The sequence below is a fragment of the Molothrus ater genome, chromosome 4, assembly GCF_012460135.2.
Source record: "Molothrus ater isolate BHLD 08-10-18 breed brown headed cowbird chromosome 4, BPBGC_Mater_1.1, whole genome shotgun sequence".
NCBI classification, from domain to species: Eukaryota; Metazoa; Chordata; class Aves; order Passeriformes; family Icteridae; genus Molothrus; species Molothrus ater.
In genome coordinates, this window is record NC_050481.2 from 42,797,568 (window position 1) to 42,816,031 (window position 18,464).

At 39.8% G+C, this 18,464-nt stretch overlaps 2 protein-coding genes across 11 annotated transcripts in view; one reads left to right on the plus strand and one right to left on the minus strand.

The window, feature by feature from the left end:
- The first annotated feature begins 10,619 nt into the window (after positions 1–10,619).
- Positions 10,620–14,087, plus strand: LOC118686419 (general transcription factor IIE subunit 1-like). Its single transcript, XM_036382646.1, has 4 exons — positions 10,620–11,067; positions 12,341–12,542; positions 13,077–13,303; positions 13,693–14,087. Exons 1-4 carry the CDS (start codon positions 10,620–10,622, stop codon positions 14,085–14,087), a joined length of 1,272 nt encoding a protein of 423 aa, XP_036238539.1.
- Positions 14,088–16,139: 2,052 nt separating this feature from the next.
- The window catches only part of PCM1 (pericentriolar material 1), a 41,419-nt gene continuing 39,094 nt past the window's right edge, over positions 16,140–18,464 (minus strand). For all 10 annotated transcript variants that reach the window (XM_036381997.2, XM_036381995.2, XM_036381996.2 and 7 more), the window contains one exon: positions 16,140–17,327. In XM_036381997.2, the coding sequence (XP_036237890.1) occupies positions 17,302–17,327 (26 nt within the window). In that variant the 3' untranslated portion in view covers positions 16,140–17,301. The remainder of the gene's footprint in view (positions 17,328–18,464) is intronic.

The following is an 18,464-nucleotide window of genomic DNA, read 5'->3' on the forward strand; positions in this document are numbered from 1 at the left end:
GTTAAAACTATTATCATAAGGCAGTTGGGTTGTTTTGGTTGGTTTTTTTTTTGAAGTTGGGGAAAGGAAGCCAAGTCAGATTACACCATTGTCTGCAATTCAAGTTAAGAAAGAAAGGTTGTTTAGAGAGAAGTAGTAGCACTCTAGTATCCTAGGAAGCAGATAATGTCAGAGGCAGTAATTTTATCTGTGCCACTGGCTGCATTGCTGGGACTAGCTTACAGTTCCAACTCCTGTGTTTTCTACACAGGGATGCTATTTACCAAATAATTTTAGCAGCTGATAAATAAACACAGCTTCTGGTTGAAGAAAATGAAGTACTGATACTCTAGGCCTTAGAACAATGCCTGTAGTAGCACAGCCAGAAGCAGTAAAGGGGGATGTAACACTGACAAATTGAGAGCACACAGAAATCAACATCCCACTGATTAAACAAGGGCCAGTCTAGTTGTGCATCTAATTTCTTTTTTTAACTGAAGCATGCAAGCAGAAGTGTGTTAGCATGATTGTACTACCAGGGTCCATTTTTAATCTCAGCTATGAATATTGAAATCTGTTGAAACCAATAGTGAATCTATTGAAACCAAATATAACAACACAGTTTAAATCAGTGAAAAATGCATGTGTGAAATGCACTTCCTGGGCCATTTGATTCATAAAAGATAATTGAACAAAGTCAGATGTTGCAGTCTGTACTGTAAGGAGCCTATCGCCTGTTTCTGAGTGCACACATCAACCTGCCAGGGGATTGTTAGGATTTATGTGGAATGAAGTTATGTAACATCCATAATCAAATTACTGCCTAATTTAAAAATCAGTTTACTTGCTTAATTAGTCTTGTCCCACTTTAGCATATGTAGAACAAGGCAGTGTAGACTAGTAACAGTTAAGTAATGTCCCTTGTGCAAGACAATCCACATTTCCACACTTGAAATTGCTTTACAATTGCAAAAGGACAGCTAAATTCCACAGATGTCGGTCCAGAGCCTGAATGCCTATGCTGCTATTGACTAAAATAAACAAAGCTCTTTAAAAGCAAAACCCCCAATAACTGTCTTACTGTGTCTGCCCTAATATACAAAAAGTGATGAATGTGATTGTTTATTGATTCAACCTTCACCAATCAAGTCTGAAAGTTTTCTCAAGCCAGACAAAAAGTTTAATTTGCTTTTGTTACAGATAGACATATCTATTTTTAATATCAGTTTATTGCCTTCCCCCTGCTGCTCCTGCTCTAGGCACAGTGACCATTTCACTGAAGAAATGCTTGTAGCTATTTGCAATGTTGGGATTTTGTTTAGCTGCCTTTTATTTTACATAGAAAGATACAATGGCAATGGGTGTGGTTTTTCTTATTAATTTGCTGCACACGTACTTGAGATCCCTCACAAACACTGAGGGAGTGGTCTGATTACTTTTTCTTAGGTTTGTTTTTTTCCCAGGTCAAGTAACCATCCATATATATTTTTCTCTTCAAGTTTACATAAGAGATTTATGCAGCTTTCCTAATTCAGTTGTGAAAAACAAAATTGTTGCAAAAAAAGGTCAATATGTGAACAACAAGAAAATCATACTTAATTTTTGACTATTACTGCATAGCCTAGTTCTGGAAAAACCACCTTCAGTCTTGGCTTCTAGCAGATTTACTGTTTATGTAAATACAAAGAGTTAATCCAGTTTACTATAAACTGAATTAAATAAGGTGTTACAGAAGAGACCAAGCTGTCTGGATGCTGTCGTTTAAATGGAAAAAAAAATAAAGTCAGTTTGAAAAGAAAATTCTTCACCTTTACTGTTTCAGGAACCCATGCAGTGAAGCCCCATATCATTTCAGAGGAAAAAAGAATGTCATCTCCCATGTTAAAAAGCAAAATTTTGGGAGTTAATGAGGACAGGAGAAGGCAGGAATTTGAATCTTAATCAAAATCAAGCAGTAGTTCTGCGACACACGTGCAAGTCAGTTTGCTTTAGAGTCAATTACAAGTCAAGGCTTTGCTTAGAAGCAAAATTCCAGAGCAGGGCCCACAGATGTCCTGGAAAATACCTGCAAGGAAAGCAGCAAGAGTAAATAAAAGATTCTCAGTGGAGTAAGCAGGCATGATGGAGAGTGGATGGACAAGCAGCAGGTGAGAGCTTCAGGCAGGCTCCACAACTAACAATTAAATACTCCTTCCTGCCAGCACAAGCTCATGTCCTGCTTTCACACAGCAGCTCCTTGGGCTACAGGTGCAAGGAGAAAAATGCAAAGAAAAAGTTGGATTTCACTTCAGTGGCTGGCAGCAGCAGCTTATGGCAAGATCCTGCTTATGGCATGGATCATTAGATGAACTCTTCTGCTTTTGGAGGACCAGAACTGTTAGTGAGAAGGGCACACCCAAGCTCTCTGAGCAGTAAAAACCTCTCATCCTTTGGACTAGAAGAACAAGATGAGCCAGGAGTAATGCTCAATCAAAGAACTGGCACAAGCCACAGTTTGCCTTGGGAAGAAAACTGCAGCTATTTATAATGCATTTTGTAAGAAGCTGGCTTTGACAGTTAAGAGAGTCTGAAAACTGAACCTACCAGTTGGCCAAAGGCTGTGATCTAGAACCAAGCAGACCATGTGGTTTTTCCCTTGAGCTCTGCCTACCAGTTTTTCAGACCATTGTAACATGGCAGAATCAAAGATTTTAAAGGTCCTTTGTAACTATGTCTGCTCCCACACAGTTCCATATGGGAGAGGACAATAATTAAAAAGGAGCTAGCCTGTTTACATACCAAGAAGCACTATACTTAGGACATTTCTGATCTACAGTAAATCAGCTCTGAATTACATTAATTGTATATGGACAATCTCAGTCTAATCTGTTTTGCAAAGTTTGTTCTCCTAGCTCAAGGGTTACACATGAGCAATAGAAGGATCCCAGTAGTGAGACTCCTATGCTGGAGATTCTGCACTTAAGGTAACTCCAGTCTTTGCTTAATGGTTTGTACTATTAGTCTTGTCTTTCTTTTAAACTTGCTAAGTTTTCTCTATTTGGCAGATACACAGTGTAGGAAAAAAAAACAAAACAAAACAAAACATCCCTAGGTTTTTTCCTCTTTATATTTCAGTGAAAATGGGTCATCTCAGTAAGAAAGATTTTTTTTTTGTCTGCACTAAAAAAGATTAGATCACAAGCACTGAGTTGTAGCAAAGCATTGCCATCTTGTTTTTAAAGCAGAACTTTAATTCAGGTACCAGGATTAGACATAGTCCACTGTTTGGATTAGACATAGTCTTTTCTCAGGCTACACCTACCATCTGAATTGCACCAGTATTTAAACCTTTGAGTAGTTACATATAATTTGCATCTGCTTAGTTTCCAAAATGCTACATTTACATTTCTGCAGGAGGTGTACATGCACCATCCCCTGAGAGCTGGAAACAGTTCTCTTAAGACAGCCATATCCAGCTCCATGAACCTTCATGCCTTCTGTGGGAGCCAGGTGGGAAAAAGAAGTAAATGTGACTGGATGGAAAGGAGAAAACAGGGAAGGGGAAAAAAAAGTGAAAGGAGCAGGAGCTAGTCAGGAAATGTCAGAGGAAAGAGAAGTAAAACAGCACAAGAAGACAGACAATAGTGGCAGGCTATGAAGATCTAGCACCTGCAGTATGCTCCTCTACTGACCCTTCCTTTGCTGTCAGCTGAATCCCCAACCAAAATGTGCCTCCTCATCTGCAGCAACTGCTGTTACCGATATTTTCAAATTATGCTGAGAGACAGTAGATCTAAATTGATCCTTTAAGAAAAGAATATTGAAATCAAAAATACATATTATCTCAAGCAACTGTTCTTCAGATTTAAAATCAAGATAAGTTACATTAGAAGTATACTCAGGCTGTGAAGTGGCCAGAAGCATAGAAGCCATTCATTCCCATTTCTTTTTGAATCAGATACACTCTCTTTGTATGATCCCAAAATTCCCTTTGCAGAGATCCCTTCTTTTGCTCACTGCACATGATGGGCTGCATTCCTGTGAAGAATGAGAACAACATAACAAAGGAGAAACCTGTTCCAGTTTTCAAGACATCTCTCTTACAAGAGAAGGGATGATGTTACAGACCAGTCACATCTCAGTACGCACTGGGTCCACTAAACTCTCACCCCAGCTCTGCCAGGTGCTGCACAGGCAGTAGGTTGTGGTGTCTAGCTGGTACCCAGTCTGTGATACCAGGGGTTGTATTTTGGAAGTACTGATCACAAAGGCAATTAAGACAGTGGGAGCTATGCTGCAATCATATAAAATACTGTAAAGTGAATCCTAATTTTTTTACATCTCACTTAAGTCTCTCAAAACTATCCAGCAGTCTTGATTTCAAACTCTGTACATCAGAGCTCTATATGTAACACAGGCAAAATATTCCCTTACTTTTCTCATTATGAGGAAGATAAACTAATGCAAAAAGTCTAAAGCTGTCAAAGAAAATTGATTTAGTTTGATCCCAGCAAGTCTTCAAGGATCATGGAAGGGAAAGCACCATAGGGAAACTGATAAAAAAATGCATCACTTCATTGCAAGGTTTGTTTGGTTCACAAAATAAGCAGGGCTTAGAGCATGCTTAACATAGACACCCCCATGTTGGCTGAGGCATTGACTTTGTGAAAGGGCCAGCACAGGGAAAAACAGGAGATGTGAGTGTGTGATTAAGAGTCCTGTAAGCACAGGGCAGCAGGTTACATACAAGCACTTACTATGATTCTGGTGTTTTCTTATTTTGTAGTGCTTGAGTGTCTGAGCTAGACAGGTCAAGATTTTAATTTATGAGAATGAAAGACACAGCAGACTGTGGCTTCCACGTGTCTGGGCAAGAAAGAGAGACAATAAAAGAACTTGACACAGATCCCATTTACTCAAGGTGTGCACCACAACCTCCCACCATGCCATCTGCACCAGCCTCTGCTCTGCCAATGGGTCAAGCATACATTTGCTTTGTGAAGATCTTCCCTACACCTATGCCCTCCAAAGCAGCAACCCACTAATTTTCTCCTCCAACCTCTCATCAGACTCTATATTTATTTCTTCCTCCTGAGGCTGCTCAGTTGATTATCTGCCTCCTTCCTATCAAGTAGCCTGCAAGTGCAATGCATGCCCATATCATTCCAGATAAACATCCCAGCCACCCAAATGGGTTTGAAAGGAAGCCAAGTGACTTTGCCTATCGCCGTCTCAAGCTCCCACTTTCAATAATGTCTGCGTTACACAATATCACAACAACATACCAGCAGCACAAATCCTGCTTCCCACGGCCCAGGTGCCAGGGCTACCTGCAGTCTGAAACATCTTCTTGGGTTTTTTTAATAAATACCACACTTTATTTTTTTTCTTTTTTTTTTTTTTTGGCTTGGCTCTGAGTGTGCAGAGCTGGGCCAGCACCTCTGTCTGCTACATGGGGGTTAGCTGTCCTTGCCAAAGGAATTGTCAGCCACAGCATGACAGGTGACAGCTGTTTCCTGTTTCTGAAAGCAGTGTTACCAGCCACACCATCCCTCTCCTTAATTTAGAAAGCTGTTTTGTTGTCATCTGGTTCTACACTTCCACATGCAGGCTGAGGGCTCTAACAGGAATAACAGCACTGAGGTTACACGACACCCACAGGAATTGTTTATTGTAAACATTTCCCACAGACTAAACCCAACAGGTACCAGCAAGCAGTCCTGCTCCCCTGCATTTTCTGCTGTAACATGACAACAAAGGAGCATGCTCAAGAACCACTATATGGAATGAGGTTCAATGTTACCTTGTGGACATTCTATGTTTGCAGTTGAAGATTCATGCCAAATATACTTCTCAGCTGAGTATCTGCCAAGTGGATTCTTACAAATGGGAAAACAAAGAGCACTAGCAGAATTTTTCTCAGCATATGGGATGAAACCAATCTCTGTTACTATAAATTACAAAGTAAGACCAGAGCTAATATCAAGGATTTTTTTTTTAATAGTCACCTCTTCTTGCAGTTTCTAAAAAGCACTCTCAAACCTTTAAAGTTTTTGAATCTAAATTCCTGGTTACAACTGCTAAAATATGAGGGATTTTTTTTCTGGTATCCACCAGTTCTCAGAGGCACTACCTTCTGTAGTGACATTTACAGATGCCAGTCTACAATCTGTCCTATGCAGACAAACACCCACACCTTGAGTCCTCAGTGGACCCACACGCCTGGCAAGTCAGAGAGTCAGAAATGCAGCAACAAACAGCAGTAACAAAAGCACAATACATGCTGCAACACGTACAGTGGAGCTGTAAGTCACTACAAAACACCAGCCTCCACTGTGTGTGTAAAAAAAAGTTCTGAAAGAGGCACAAATTTGAGATGAAATGTGATGATTGCAATCCTAATAGAATTCAGTATTTTAACTCTGTACTGTACAAGGTCTAGCAACCTTATTTCAACATTGTTTTTAAACAAAGATATCTAATCCAAAAAATAATATCCATAACTTTGTCTTCTAGAAAGGCACAGTGAAAAATTGTTTTTTCTTTTCTTTTGAAGACATAAACCACCTAAAAGGATTAATAAGTAAAAATATGGGAACTAGTAACCATTCCAGTTTTTCCTTTAGGATACTAAAATTTCTAGTTGGGTTTGGTTCTGAAAGCTTCTAAACAAATTATGTAAATTACCTATCCTAAGTACTTGGTTCACAACAACAAAAGGAGTTAATGATTATCTTACTTTTAGTCTTCTAAAGTTATGCAAATGAAAACACTAATCAAAGATTGCAGTCACATTTTCAGTCCTTGCCTGTTGTAGGTGGATTGCATGGAGCAATAAGATTTATAGCATTATCATGACACAACATATGAACTCACTCAGTTGCTAATGAAATGTGATCTGGGGACTCTTGCACCAGCTGGGTGATGATTAGGGCTTATCACAGATAGGTCTAGGAAAAGGCTGGGAAATACTTAAGCTTGTTTTGCAGTTGCTTTGAGCTCTTAGGAAAGGAGCAATTTCTCTACAACATCAGCCTGAAGTTTTCTGCCCAAACAAGAGAGGTAATGATAATGTTTTTAACTGATTTGCAAGTGGTAGGATTATATGAAGTCTGGCAAAGTCCTATCAAATCTTTCTGGTTTAGTGCCTTTAACTGTGAGATGGGTACTTTGTCTTCTCAGACAGCTCAAAAAAATGTTAATTAAGCAACTGACTTCAGAGAAACCTTGCAAAACTTCCTCTATATGATGCCTCTTGACTTGAAATTCTGCTTTTAATAGTGGCCCTGCTGGCACAACAAGCAACTCTGCATAAGTTTCCCACAGCAAAAAGAGCATCCTAAATGTAGTTTCTGATTATGGGAATGGCTCCATATAAACTATAAACAGCTGGGTCACTCAAACATCTAAGTTATTGAATATTTTTTAAAATAAATGTTTTAAGAAGATAGCCCCTACCCTCATAAAAATAAATACTTTAAAAGCAGAGGAAGTTCAAAGTTAAACTCTGACTTCTAGAATATCTTGTCTATACATGATATCAGCTAGGGGAAAAAAGGCAGGAAAGAATCTACATGAGTAGTAGAATACCTGTCTCCTTAACACAGACTGTAGCTCAGCTGCAGAGCAGAATTCTGTTTAAAGCCATTCTGACTTCAGAGGGCTACACACTTCCTACTCCTTTCCTTGGTAAGGGTGGTCTCCAGCTCCTCTCAAAAGAGAACTGCTGCCTGTGAACTGAAAACTACATAATAACTTTTTAAAATAAGTAGTTTTCATGAACTGTGAGATTTCAAATTGGGTGATTAAATGAGAGGTTTTTCAGAGTGGATTGGAAAAATAAAACATCAAATATAGCAGAGCACAGTAGAAAAAGCTTCTCCCTGTTTTAATTTTAAGTAATTTTTATTATAAAATACACCCAAATTTGATTATTTTGTAGCCTAAAGGAAGATTTCTTGAGGGGGTTGGTTTTTTTCCATGAATGTTTCTTATTCAGGTCAAATTCAGTCATTTTTGTCAAAGAAAGCCATTTCCTTTTCTCTTGAACCAAAGGCTTGCATATTTAAAATTCCCTTGCAAATGGACAGTGGGTTCTATGGATTTGTTTTTGAAAAAAGCTGCTCACTTGTATCCCAGAAAGTGTTCATGATATTGAAAGTATGTGTTTAGGTATGGCAGGGGGCAAGGTTAGGCTCTGTTGTATGAGTGTGGTGGGGTTTTCTGGAGATGGTGGAGTTTCTGTGTGTTTGGTTGTTTTTTGTTTTTTTTTTTTCTCATGGCTATTTTACACGGTTGTAAGACTGTACCTGACAAGCTTTCAACATCAAAGTGCTCAGAAACACTTCAGAGTAGTGCTGGTTTTAGAGATGCAAGTACACAGAGCCAGTCTGAGCTAAGGAGTCACCCAGAGAATTGCTAGGTCAGCAAAACTCCTGCTTACAGTTCAGGTCCTACTTCTTCCCTAGTGATGTTACCTTCTTATCACACTCCCTTTGAAATCATTTCATTCCGTATTTGACTTAGAGTAAGAAAAAAGAGTCAGGAGAGCTGTACCTAATACAAGTCCTTTAAGTGCCAGCATTCTGCTGACATACTAGCCAAGAACTAGTTGAAGAAACAGTTTTGTTCTTTTTGTTTAATACTGCCACAATCCAACTGGAGGTCATATGACACAAACCCACATAGAGCTGTATCCCAGACCAATGCATGTGAGCAGTAACACTCCCAATACAGATGCTGGGGCTGCCCTTGGTGCTCCTCAGCAGGGCTGGGCTGGGTTACAGAATTCCATGACTGCTTTCCTTTGGGCCTATACTGGAGGCTACAGTGCCTCCATTCTGTGGACTCTGCCCAGTGTGGAAGGACAGGGCTCAGTGCTCTCCAGAGCACTTCCCTGAGGAAACTCAAAGCCATGCTACTCTTCTCTGGAACCAGCTGAGGACACTGTCTATCCTTTCCTTACTGCTAACTATAAAGCACTGCACAGAAAAAAAGTTCAAAATTAGGCCAGAAAGAGGAAGAAACAGAATCATAAGTTATCATATTTTTCTGTGGATTAAATAGGTTAAGTCCCTTTTGAGGATGAGGACAAAGGAGAAGTGAAAGAGTAACACAAAAGTAATAATAACAACAAAAAGAACAACTTTTTTAAGTGCTTATTCATGAAGGCTTTTGTCAAAAAGCACAGAAAAGCTGCTCTTAGTCTGAGAGAGATTGTCAAGGAACAGACTGATGTTGCCAAAGCTTCACTCCTTACTGCTGTTAACTTTAACTCTCTTGGAATAGAAGAATTTAGGTTAGGGGGAGGATCTGGAGGCCATCTGGGCCCTTTCTCATGGCAAAATTACTCTCAAAGACAAGTCAGTCTGCTTTGGCTCTTGTCCTGTTGGGAGTACAGAGACTCAATGTCTTTCCTGGACAGCCCATTCCAGTGTTCCCTCAGTTTTCCTGCAGGAAATTTAGATCAATGTGGTGCTATCACCTTCAGCCTTTCCAGACTCAGACCAGCAGGTTTCCATTGTCTTTGTTTTCCATAAGGTGCACCCTGTGAAGTGCAAATCTAATTATAGCCCAAGTACTAGGCTAGTGCAAGTGGTTCTGTTTGTTTAACTAGGATTCCTGATAAAGGTTCTCTGGAAGCTCTGATAGCAATATGCAGTTACCTGGGCTGGATCTTTACCACCCTCTGCAGTGGGTGCCAGGGCTGGATGTAATGTGCCATAACGTGCCATCCTCTACCCTTCCAGATCCTGACCCAGTGGCTACAGCTGCACTCTGGCTGAGCATTGCATGGCTCCCAGCAAAATCACCCAGCTAGAGGCAGCAGTGTCAAATACTACTGTAGGATTTTAACATGCCTCAGAGAAGGGAATTGGCATTTGGCTTTGTTGAAACACATCTTAATTTTTTTCTTCTCCCTCCTTACAAATAAGAAACCATTACGACAGTTGGACTGATTAAAATTAGTTACATTCTCCTTAATGAGATTAGGAATATGGCCAGAAGTCCTACTTCTAGATGAGAAGAGCACTAAGGGATAAAATGTGCTATCCTGACTACCCTGTGCTGAGGGCCAGATAACTTGGAGCATCCTGTGCCCCAGCTTTGCAAAATCTTTGCAAAAGAAAAAATATTACAAGGAGCGTGTGAACAGGTGCTCAAATACCTGCTGTGGCTTTGCAACTAAGGCAGATACAGTTTCAACTAAGATTTCTTATCCGGAGCTCTATTTTTGAAGGCTTTACTTTTACTTCTGCTCTTACCTGGCTGGCTGTGAATGCAAACAGGCAGACCTAGACATGCAAGTTAAATGTGCTGTCTTCTGGGAGGATTATGAACTTTCTGTAACACATTTTTCTAGATATCTTCTTTTTACACATTTTTTACACAAAGAGGATTTTTACACAAGGGGACATAAATATTTCAGCGGTAAGCATTGTATTTTAAGATTAGATAATTTCTGACACCTATTGATATCTTCCCTATCCCCAATGCAGATTAAGGATTTTACATTCCTCTATTCAGTGAAGACTTGCTAAAGTGCAGCACAGCAAATGACATGTTTTACACCAGCCTGTGAGGGCTACGAAGGGTTTGCTGCAGCTCACCTCCCTTCTTTTTTGTACAGCACATCTCCACTGGCAGTGGCTCAGCTCCTGATGGAGGAGCACAGCGTTCCCAGCGAGGTGCCGGCAGCCCTGAAGCGCCTGGCCAAGTGTATAGTGCGTGGTTTCTATGGTGTGGAGTGCTCCCTGGCCCTGGACGTGCTGATCCGCTACCCCTGTGTGAAAGAGGAGGATCTGTTACAGCTGCTCAAGTACGAGCGCAAGCAGCTGCGCACCGCCCTCAACGCGCTCAGGGCGGACAAGCTGCTGAAGCTGCGGGTGCGAGTTGAAACGGGGCCCAACGGCAAGAGCACCAGGCACAATTACTACTACATCAATTACAAGGTGCTGGTGGATGTGGTAAAATACAAACTGGATCATGTACGCCGGAAAATAGAAGCAGAAGAGCGGGATTCAACTACCAGATCCTCTTTTAAATGTCCATCTTGCTCTAGCACGTACACAGACCTTGAAGTCAATCAGCTCTTTGATGCATTTACAGGTGTGTTACTTATATTGCTTATTTGCTGTTATCTTAAAGAATAACCCTGATAGCACAAAACATTTTCCTAAGTGAACTTTGCAATAAAAGCACGTTTGTTAGAATGTGCTTCTTGTTTGCTAGTGGACAAGGGCCTGAAACAGGGGATGCTGGGAGGTGAGGAAAAGAGAAATGCTGCCTCTGTAGAACATGCCAAAAAAAAGGAAGATTAATCTTGAATATATGAGCTGGGGTTGAGAATCAGATTCCAGGCCTCAGCTTTGCTTTGAACCTGGTTGAGTAATCTTAACTAATCCATGTCTTGTGAGTCTCACTTCCTCATATGGAAATATGAACACAGCACTATCTTTACTCTGCTTTGAATCTCTTAGTTAATCCATTTGTGTGGTCAGTCCTTCTGACTGACGAGTTGGACAAGATGGGTAAAACCATTTGCAGTCACCTACTGTAATAAGCTTCTGGCAGCTCAGTGGCACCAGAGCAGAGCTGCTCTCCTGGGCTGGAAAGTTCCGGCTCCTCATAGGTCAACATGACACATCCACCCACAGCAGAACTGGTGTCAGAGCTTGTGGATTTTTCTTCTCTAAAATCAAAATAACTAAATAGTGTGTTAGTTCAAAATTAGTCAATATGGCATCATGTGAAATACATTACTCAGAGCACAGTACTGTGTTGACATCTGGGTCATGGGATCTGCAAAAGATGCCAGACCCAGGCAGAATGAGTCTTATATATGACTAACCTGAAATGCCAACAGTGAAATTTGTGTCCTGCCACTTAGCAAAATCATCCCTTTTTTCTAAATTGAGGGGCTCTGTCAAGTTACTGAAATGCAAATATTGAAGCTGGTGATATAGTTTCACAAAATAAGCTTGAAGTTTTGTTTGTTTTCCTGAAGACATAAATATTGGTTTTAGCATATGCCTTGACTATGACAAAACTAAAACCAGATACTACTTATGCTTGAAAATGTCTTCCGTTACATTAAGAACTGAGAAGATGAGACTAGAGAAGAAAAAAAATCAACTGATGATAGTATATGTCTATCCAGCTTAAATTTCTCTCCCAAGACATTTCTCACTTGCATAACAAGTGTATAATACCAGTCTGTCTCAACTTTGCCTGTAGAATCACATTCCCCTAGTTAATGTCAACAAATGGATAAAGCCAGAATGTCTGCATAGATGTCCAGGCTGCAGGCTGCTTAACAACATCCTGCTGATCTTTTTGCATTCTATGAACATGAGAATTCCCACTTTGGAAAATGTTGCAGAGACTTTTCGCTGCACTTACTGCAACACTGAGGTAGAGGAAGATGGCTCGGCATTTCCGAAGCACGACGCTCGAACGTTGCTGGCGAAGTTCAACGAGCAGATCGAGCCTCTCTTTGTGCTGCTGCGTCAGACCGAAGAGATTGTGCTGCCCTATGACTTGCTGGAGCCTCAGCCAACAGAAATACCGGAATTATCAGAAAGGTATGAACACCACCCTAGAACTTCTGATCAATGCAAATCCCCCCGACAACTTACCACTTGTAAAATCTTTGAAATACTGAACTTGCAGCCTATGTACTCCATTCTGCTTTGTTCAGTACAGTCAGCTGTTTAATGAAGAAATCTGTAATATTTAAGGCATCCTAAAATATTGCTATACCTTTTTAAATTTTTGATGCATTTTTAAAGTCATTTATTCACCAGATTACTCCTTCAGCTAATGTTCATAGCCCTTCCTATGAGAAAGTAATATTTCTCTATCAGTGTGCTTCATCCAGAGATGCACTACTGAAGAGAGACCTTGCAAAAATCAATGGTTCAGAACCACTTACCTCTGAGAGGTAAAAGGGAATGTAGATTATTAGAGCACTTGTTAAAGCTAGTCTGCCAACAAAACACAGTTTTGAGGGTTGCTTGTTTGTGATTGTTGTTCTGGTTTTTTTAAACGGGAATTGGGGTGGGGGGAGGAGGTTCTTGCCTGAATTCTACCTCTTCAAAATGTGACACCTCATTCAGCTTTGATCCAAAGCTGGGCTCAAGTGTGCTGGAATCCTGCAGCCGCCGTGAAAAATGGGCACACAGAAGTTCTGCTTTTGGCCTTGCATACACCCAAAATTTAACTATTGATGTCCAAGACTCAAAGCAAGAGAAGAAAAGAAGAGAAAAAGCAACTGAAAAGCAACCGATCTGGTTGTCACAGAGCACTGTGGAAGGAGCAGCAACAGCCACCAACAATAGTGTTGGTAAGTTTAGTGAATTCACCAATTAATTCTGCAGCCTTAGTGTAAATACAGCTTTCCCACTGAAAATGTAGTGAGCTTGGTTTAGAAGATACTGTTTCAATTCTGTGTTAGTGGTTATCAGACCTTAGTTTCCAAAATCTAGTTTTAAGACTGACTGACATTATATTCCTAAAGCAAGAGATCAGGTGTGTCCTAAAACTTCTGGCTTTAGCCCTGCAGTAATTAAGTGGTAATTTTTACAGTGGAAAGTTCTCAGAAATGTCTGTTATTTTCAAGAGAATTCTAGTGTGGGTAAAAAAGATCCAGAGTAGAAAAAAATAATCTATGTAGGATGCCTATGTGGTAACTGTAAACGCTTGATCCCTCTAACACTAAGTGTTGTATATTAGGAGTAAATGCTTCTGAAGAAACTGAAGAAAATGTTAAAGAAACTGTCACTGATAATGAAATCATCAAGACTCTTCTGATCCATGAATCCAAGTCATCATCTAGCACAGACCAGGCTCCTATTGTCAAAAGCAAACTACATGGATCACACGGTGATAGCAGTGAGTTTGAAGAGGATGCCAAGCACTCAAGAGGAGCAGGAATGAAAGTAGCAGGCAGCAACTTTGAACAAGAGGAGGAACAGGAAACTCTGGATCCTATTTTAATGGTAGCTGGCCAGCCCTGCTCATATGGCCAAGTTAGTGAAAACCCAGAGCTTGTGTCTCTCATGACAAATGAAGAGAGAGACACTTATATAAAAGTAGGACAAGAAATGTTCCAGTCTGTCTTTGAGTAACTACTACTGTAAGAATATCCAACCTTGTACAGAATGCGTGAAGGCTTCTGACTTATGTTCTTCAAAGTTTACCACTGAAGGGTTTTGTTTGAACTTGCTCTTAAGCAAGATGGTAATCCTGTAGTAGGTAACTACAGTTCAAATATTATCATTGCAGTCACAGCAAGTGTTGTTTGTTGTTGTAATGCTTAGACTTTGTGGATGATGTAATTAGTTTTGGAGCATGAATCATTTTGGGATACATTTGGATCTGATTAAAATAACATTTGAAAAGTAGTGATGCAATCTATAAGAAATAAATTATTCCACCACTCTCCCAGAAGTAACAGTTACTTCCAGTAGTGAAAATGAGTCCAAATCCAGTATGAGTTGGTGTCATTCCATACGTGTGTTCCACTGGTTTGTTAGGTCACTCACAGTACAAGTGTGAAGGACAGGTGTCACACAGCAACATCCTTGTAAGGGAAGAGCTGTTACTAAATTGCATTAGCAATAGATGAGAAGCAACTCTGCCATCTGAACTTTCATCCTAAGAATAATTTTTCCAATTCTTTTTACTCAGGGCACTACAGAACTGTCTTGAATGGTGAACTGTGCAAGGGGCACTGGATAGTAAAATATAGCGTTTCACTTTGGTCCAGATCAGTAAGGGAGAAGGAACATACCAAGCACAAGACTCTGCTTCTCCCATCTCACTCCCATACTCCCCAGTGTTCTTTTTAAGCAAGAAACAAATTCTGCTTGAAATTAACTACAACAGTAGAGCTGGGCATTAGGCATAAGTGAGAGTTCAACTTAATCAGGAGTTCTACTACTTGAGCAAGGGATAATGAAAGTAGACTAGAAGGGCAGAAAGTAAAACACAGGAAGTTCTCTCTGAATGTTAGGAAACACTTCACTGTAAGGATGACAAACACTGGCACAGGTTGCCCAGAGAGGTGGTAGTCTCCCAGAAGGAAGATACTCAAAAGCCACCTGGGCAAACAGCTCTGAGTGGCCCTGCTGGCACAAGATGACCTTGAGAGGTCCCTGCTGACCATTCCATGATGAAACAGTAGAGAGTAGGTATGACCAAAGAAATACCATTTCAATGCATTTTTCATGTATCCATACTGCTGGTTTTCTGTTCAGTAGCTGGTGTGGGGCTGTTTTGAATCTGTGGAAAGTGTTGATTCTCAGAGCTGTTTTCCTTATTGCTGAGCAGCACTTGCACAGAGTCCAGACTGCTTATCACCTTGTGCCCACAGCAAGGAGGCTGGGGCTGCACAGTTAGGAGGGGACTCCACCAGGACAGCTTCCCCACGTTGACCAAAGAGCTATCCCACACCACAGGGCTTCATGAGCATATAGAGCCCAAAGAAGAAGGAACGGGGACAGTTGGAGTAATGGCATTTGTCTTCCCACGTCCTTGTCATGCATCACGGAGCCCTGTTGTCCTGGAAGTGGCTTAACGCCTGCTTGCCATTTTGCTTTGATTGCATGTGTAGCTTTTGCTTTACCTATTAATCCTTCTTTCAACTATGAATTTGTTTTCAGTCTTCTACTTCTCTCTCTGAGCCCACTGGTTGGGGAGTGAGCAACCAGCTGCCTGGTGCTCAGTTGCTGGCTGGGGTTAAATCTATCGTTCCAGCAAAAGAATTCAGGAATGGAGGGTGCTTAGGTTCTTTCTTAAGCTTAGAATTTAATGATTCAATGTATAAACTAGCCTTATTTCAAAGCTGCACACAATCTCACTCTACTTTATAGCAAAAGTCCTCTTTTAGATCTGAGTGATTCTTGTGCTTAATTAGTAATTAGAAGTTTGATTGTTTCAGTGTCACAGCTTTGCCTTTGTCACAACATATTTCCTTGGTCCTTAAAATGGTAACTTTTTTCTGCCCACAGTAGTACCACCAGTGTAAAGCCTGCAGAGTAACTAAACTTCATAAAACATTTTGCTAATCTACCTTCATTCTTGCACGTGAGAGGCATGTGACCATAATCTGCCAATTCAAAATTTGTTCATAAAACCTAGAGACACTCCAAACAAACTAGAAAAAAATCACAGAAGAATTACAATCTCATTTTATTTAAACTTCAAGCATATTTAGGCTTCACCATCACTATACTGTCTCCCACAGTATATAGCCATATTATCATACTAACCTCAAAAGCAGCGCAATCCTGAATTAAAGATAACCAGTGCTTTTTAACTACTTTCATAAAAGCCTTGTGTTTAAGGTAAACAGAATCTTTATAATGGAGCAGATGTGTTGAATAAGCTTCTTCTAGCTCAGTTTTATGACTTAAATGCTATTAGCAATTCTGACCTGAAAAACTGAACAAAGTTTTCCAATCTACTTTTCTGTAATTCTACTTTACCTTGAGACTCCAGGAGGTGCTGACTTCAACTGCATTTTAAAACAATGACTTTGTAATGAAATTTAGGAAACTACAATTAAAGTCAAACACTTTAGAACAGATTCTCCAGACCTTCAACTGCAGCAATTTTAAGTTAGCCATGAAAAGATATTAACATTTTCAGACAGGTTTAATCCTGTGAACATCAAAAGGATTCAGCAAATGCAGAAAAATACAGCTGGTTTCTGCAGTAAAATATAAACCTGGGGTATTAATCTCAGATAAATGTGCTGATAGAAAGGAATTCCACAAGCCGTGAACAGGAACTTTTTTGTTATAGACAAGCTATACTCTAGGCTATAAAGACAACACATAGGTATGTACTGTGTCTATACCTTGTGTTTTGAGAAGGTGGAAGAAACTTGGAGAATTTGTTGTCCCAGGAAAATGAGCAGTGTTTCTTGTAAGAGAAGAGCAAACTGCTACAAGCATGCCAACAAGCCAATTAACTTCCGGCAACAAACTCAGCGTACCAGTTTGTAAGCCAAAGAAAATTTTTCAAAAGAGAAAACTTACAGACAAGTCCAAACTTTATTTAAAACTACCATTGTGAACAATTTTAAAATTACCAAACAAGTCACAATAAAAATAAAAAATTAAGACAGAAAAAGAACAGTGCAGCAAAACTGAATAGAAGTGGATTCAGTTCCAGCCATTTAAACTGCCACAGGCAGAAGATCACATACCTATCCTAAGAGGCAGTGTGTTAAAAATTTTACATTTTTATACACTTCCAGAATTCTGGGAAATTAGTACTGATCTTTATGCATTTGTATACATAGAGTTTATTAATGCAGACATCTTCGGGTAATTCTTATGCAATTTGAGCTCCAAAAGTTTCTGTAAAATAAGAATAAAATCATTGTCTAATATCTACAAGGTATCAAACAGCTCATTACCACATTTCAACTGCTATTTCATCCTCACGAGCATTTTGAGCCACGGCTTACTTGAACAGCTACAGCCATCCCCACCATGCAGAGCTTAAGAATGGCTTAGAGCTAGCTACAACTTAGGTGTGGCATGGCATTCGTGGTCAGACTGTTCCCACAGCAGCTCTGGGCATCAGCATCCACCAAATGGGCACAACAGGCTTGTGCTGCCAGAGTTGTGACAAGCAGAACGCTGAACAAGCAGTGACCAAAACAGAAGGAAAGATGCACCTTTTCTCACACTTCATTCTGGGAAAAAACCTGTGCTACGACTGCATATGCACTAAATGAAAAGCAGGTTCATCAGCTTATACTATCTGAGGAATTGGAAGGAAGCACACTAGCAGAAAACTGCTACTATCAGAATACCCAGTTCATGCCCTTTATATATGCCATGACTGTACACTCCACTTGAGAATCACAAGTCTAACAATAAAACAGAAGTCTTGAATACTGTAATTTTGTCACAATATTATAGAAAAACCCCAATTTACTTCAAAATGTTGAAGTAAAACATCAGATATTTGTACCCTTACACACTTAAGTGGAAGCAATTTATCCCATGAGAGTATGTGACTTAATTTCTGACTGAAAAAAGTTTTTAAAAAGCCCACAAAAACCATTTTCTCTGACTTGCATTATCAATGTATCTGCATAAATAATATTTCATGAAAGTGAAAAAATTTATTGCTATCATACATACTGGAACTTTTTTCTACCACATGGTATACTTCACATGAAAAATACTTTCTTTCTCCCTGAGATGTTTTACTGTTCTGAAAAGTCTCTTGAATGTTCACAAAAGCACTGAGCAGTCTGTCAGGAACTTATACTGAGTGTTATTAAATCAGATAAGAGCAATTATAATTTACAGTGTTATTAAACCCAAGCTTGTGAAATAAGAAACAAAAATACCGCTCCATTTGAATAAGTTTCAAAACCATTACGTTGTGACATCCACTTTAAATATATTAACTTTTATGACTTTATCAGCCACAGAATCTAAAAAAGTATATAGAAGGGAGATGGACAGCAAGATAAAATC

Coding starts and splice junctions, on each gene's coding strand:
- LOC118686419 (XM_036382646.1), top strand. CDS start 10,620: ATGGAGGAGCACAGCGTTCCCAGCGAGGTGCCGGCAGCCCTGAAGCGC. Junction 12,543..13,076: donor ATACCGGAATTATCAGAAAG/GTATGAACACCA, acceptor CACCTCATTCAG/CTTTGATCCAAAGCTGGGCT. Junction 13,304..13,692: donor AGCCACCAACAATAGTGTTG/GTAAGTTTAGTG, acceptor GTTGTATATTAG/GAGTAAATGCTTCTGAAGAA.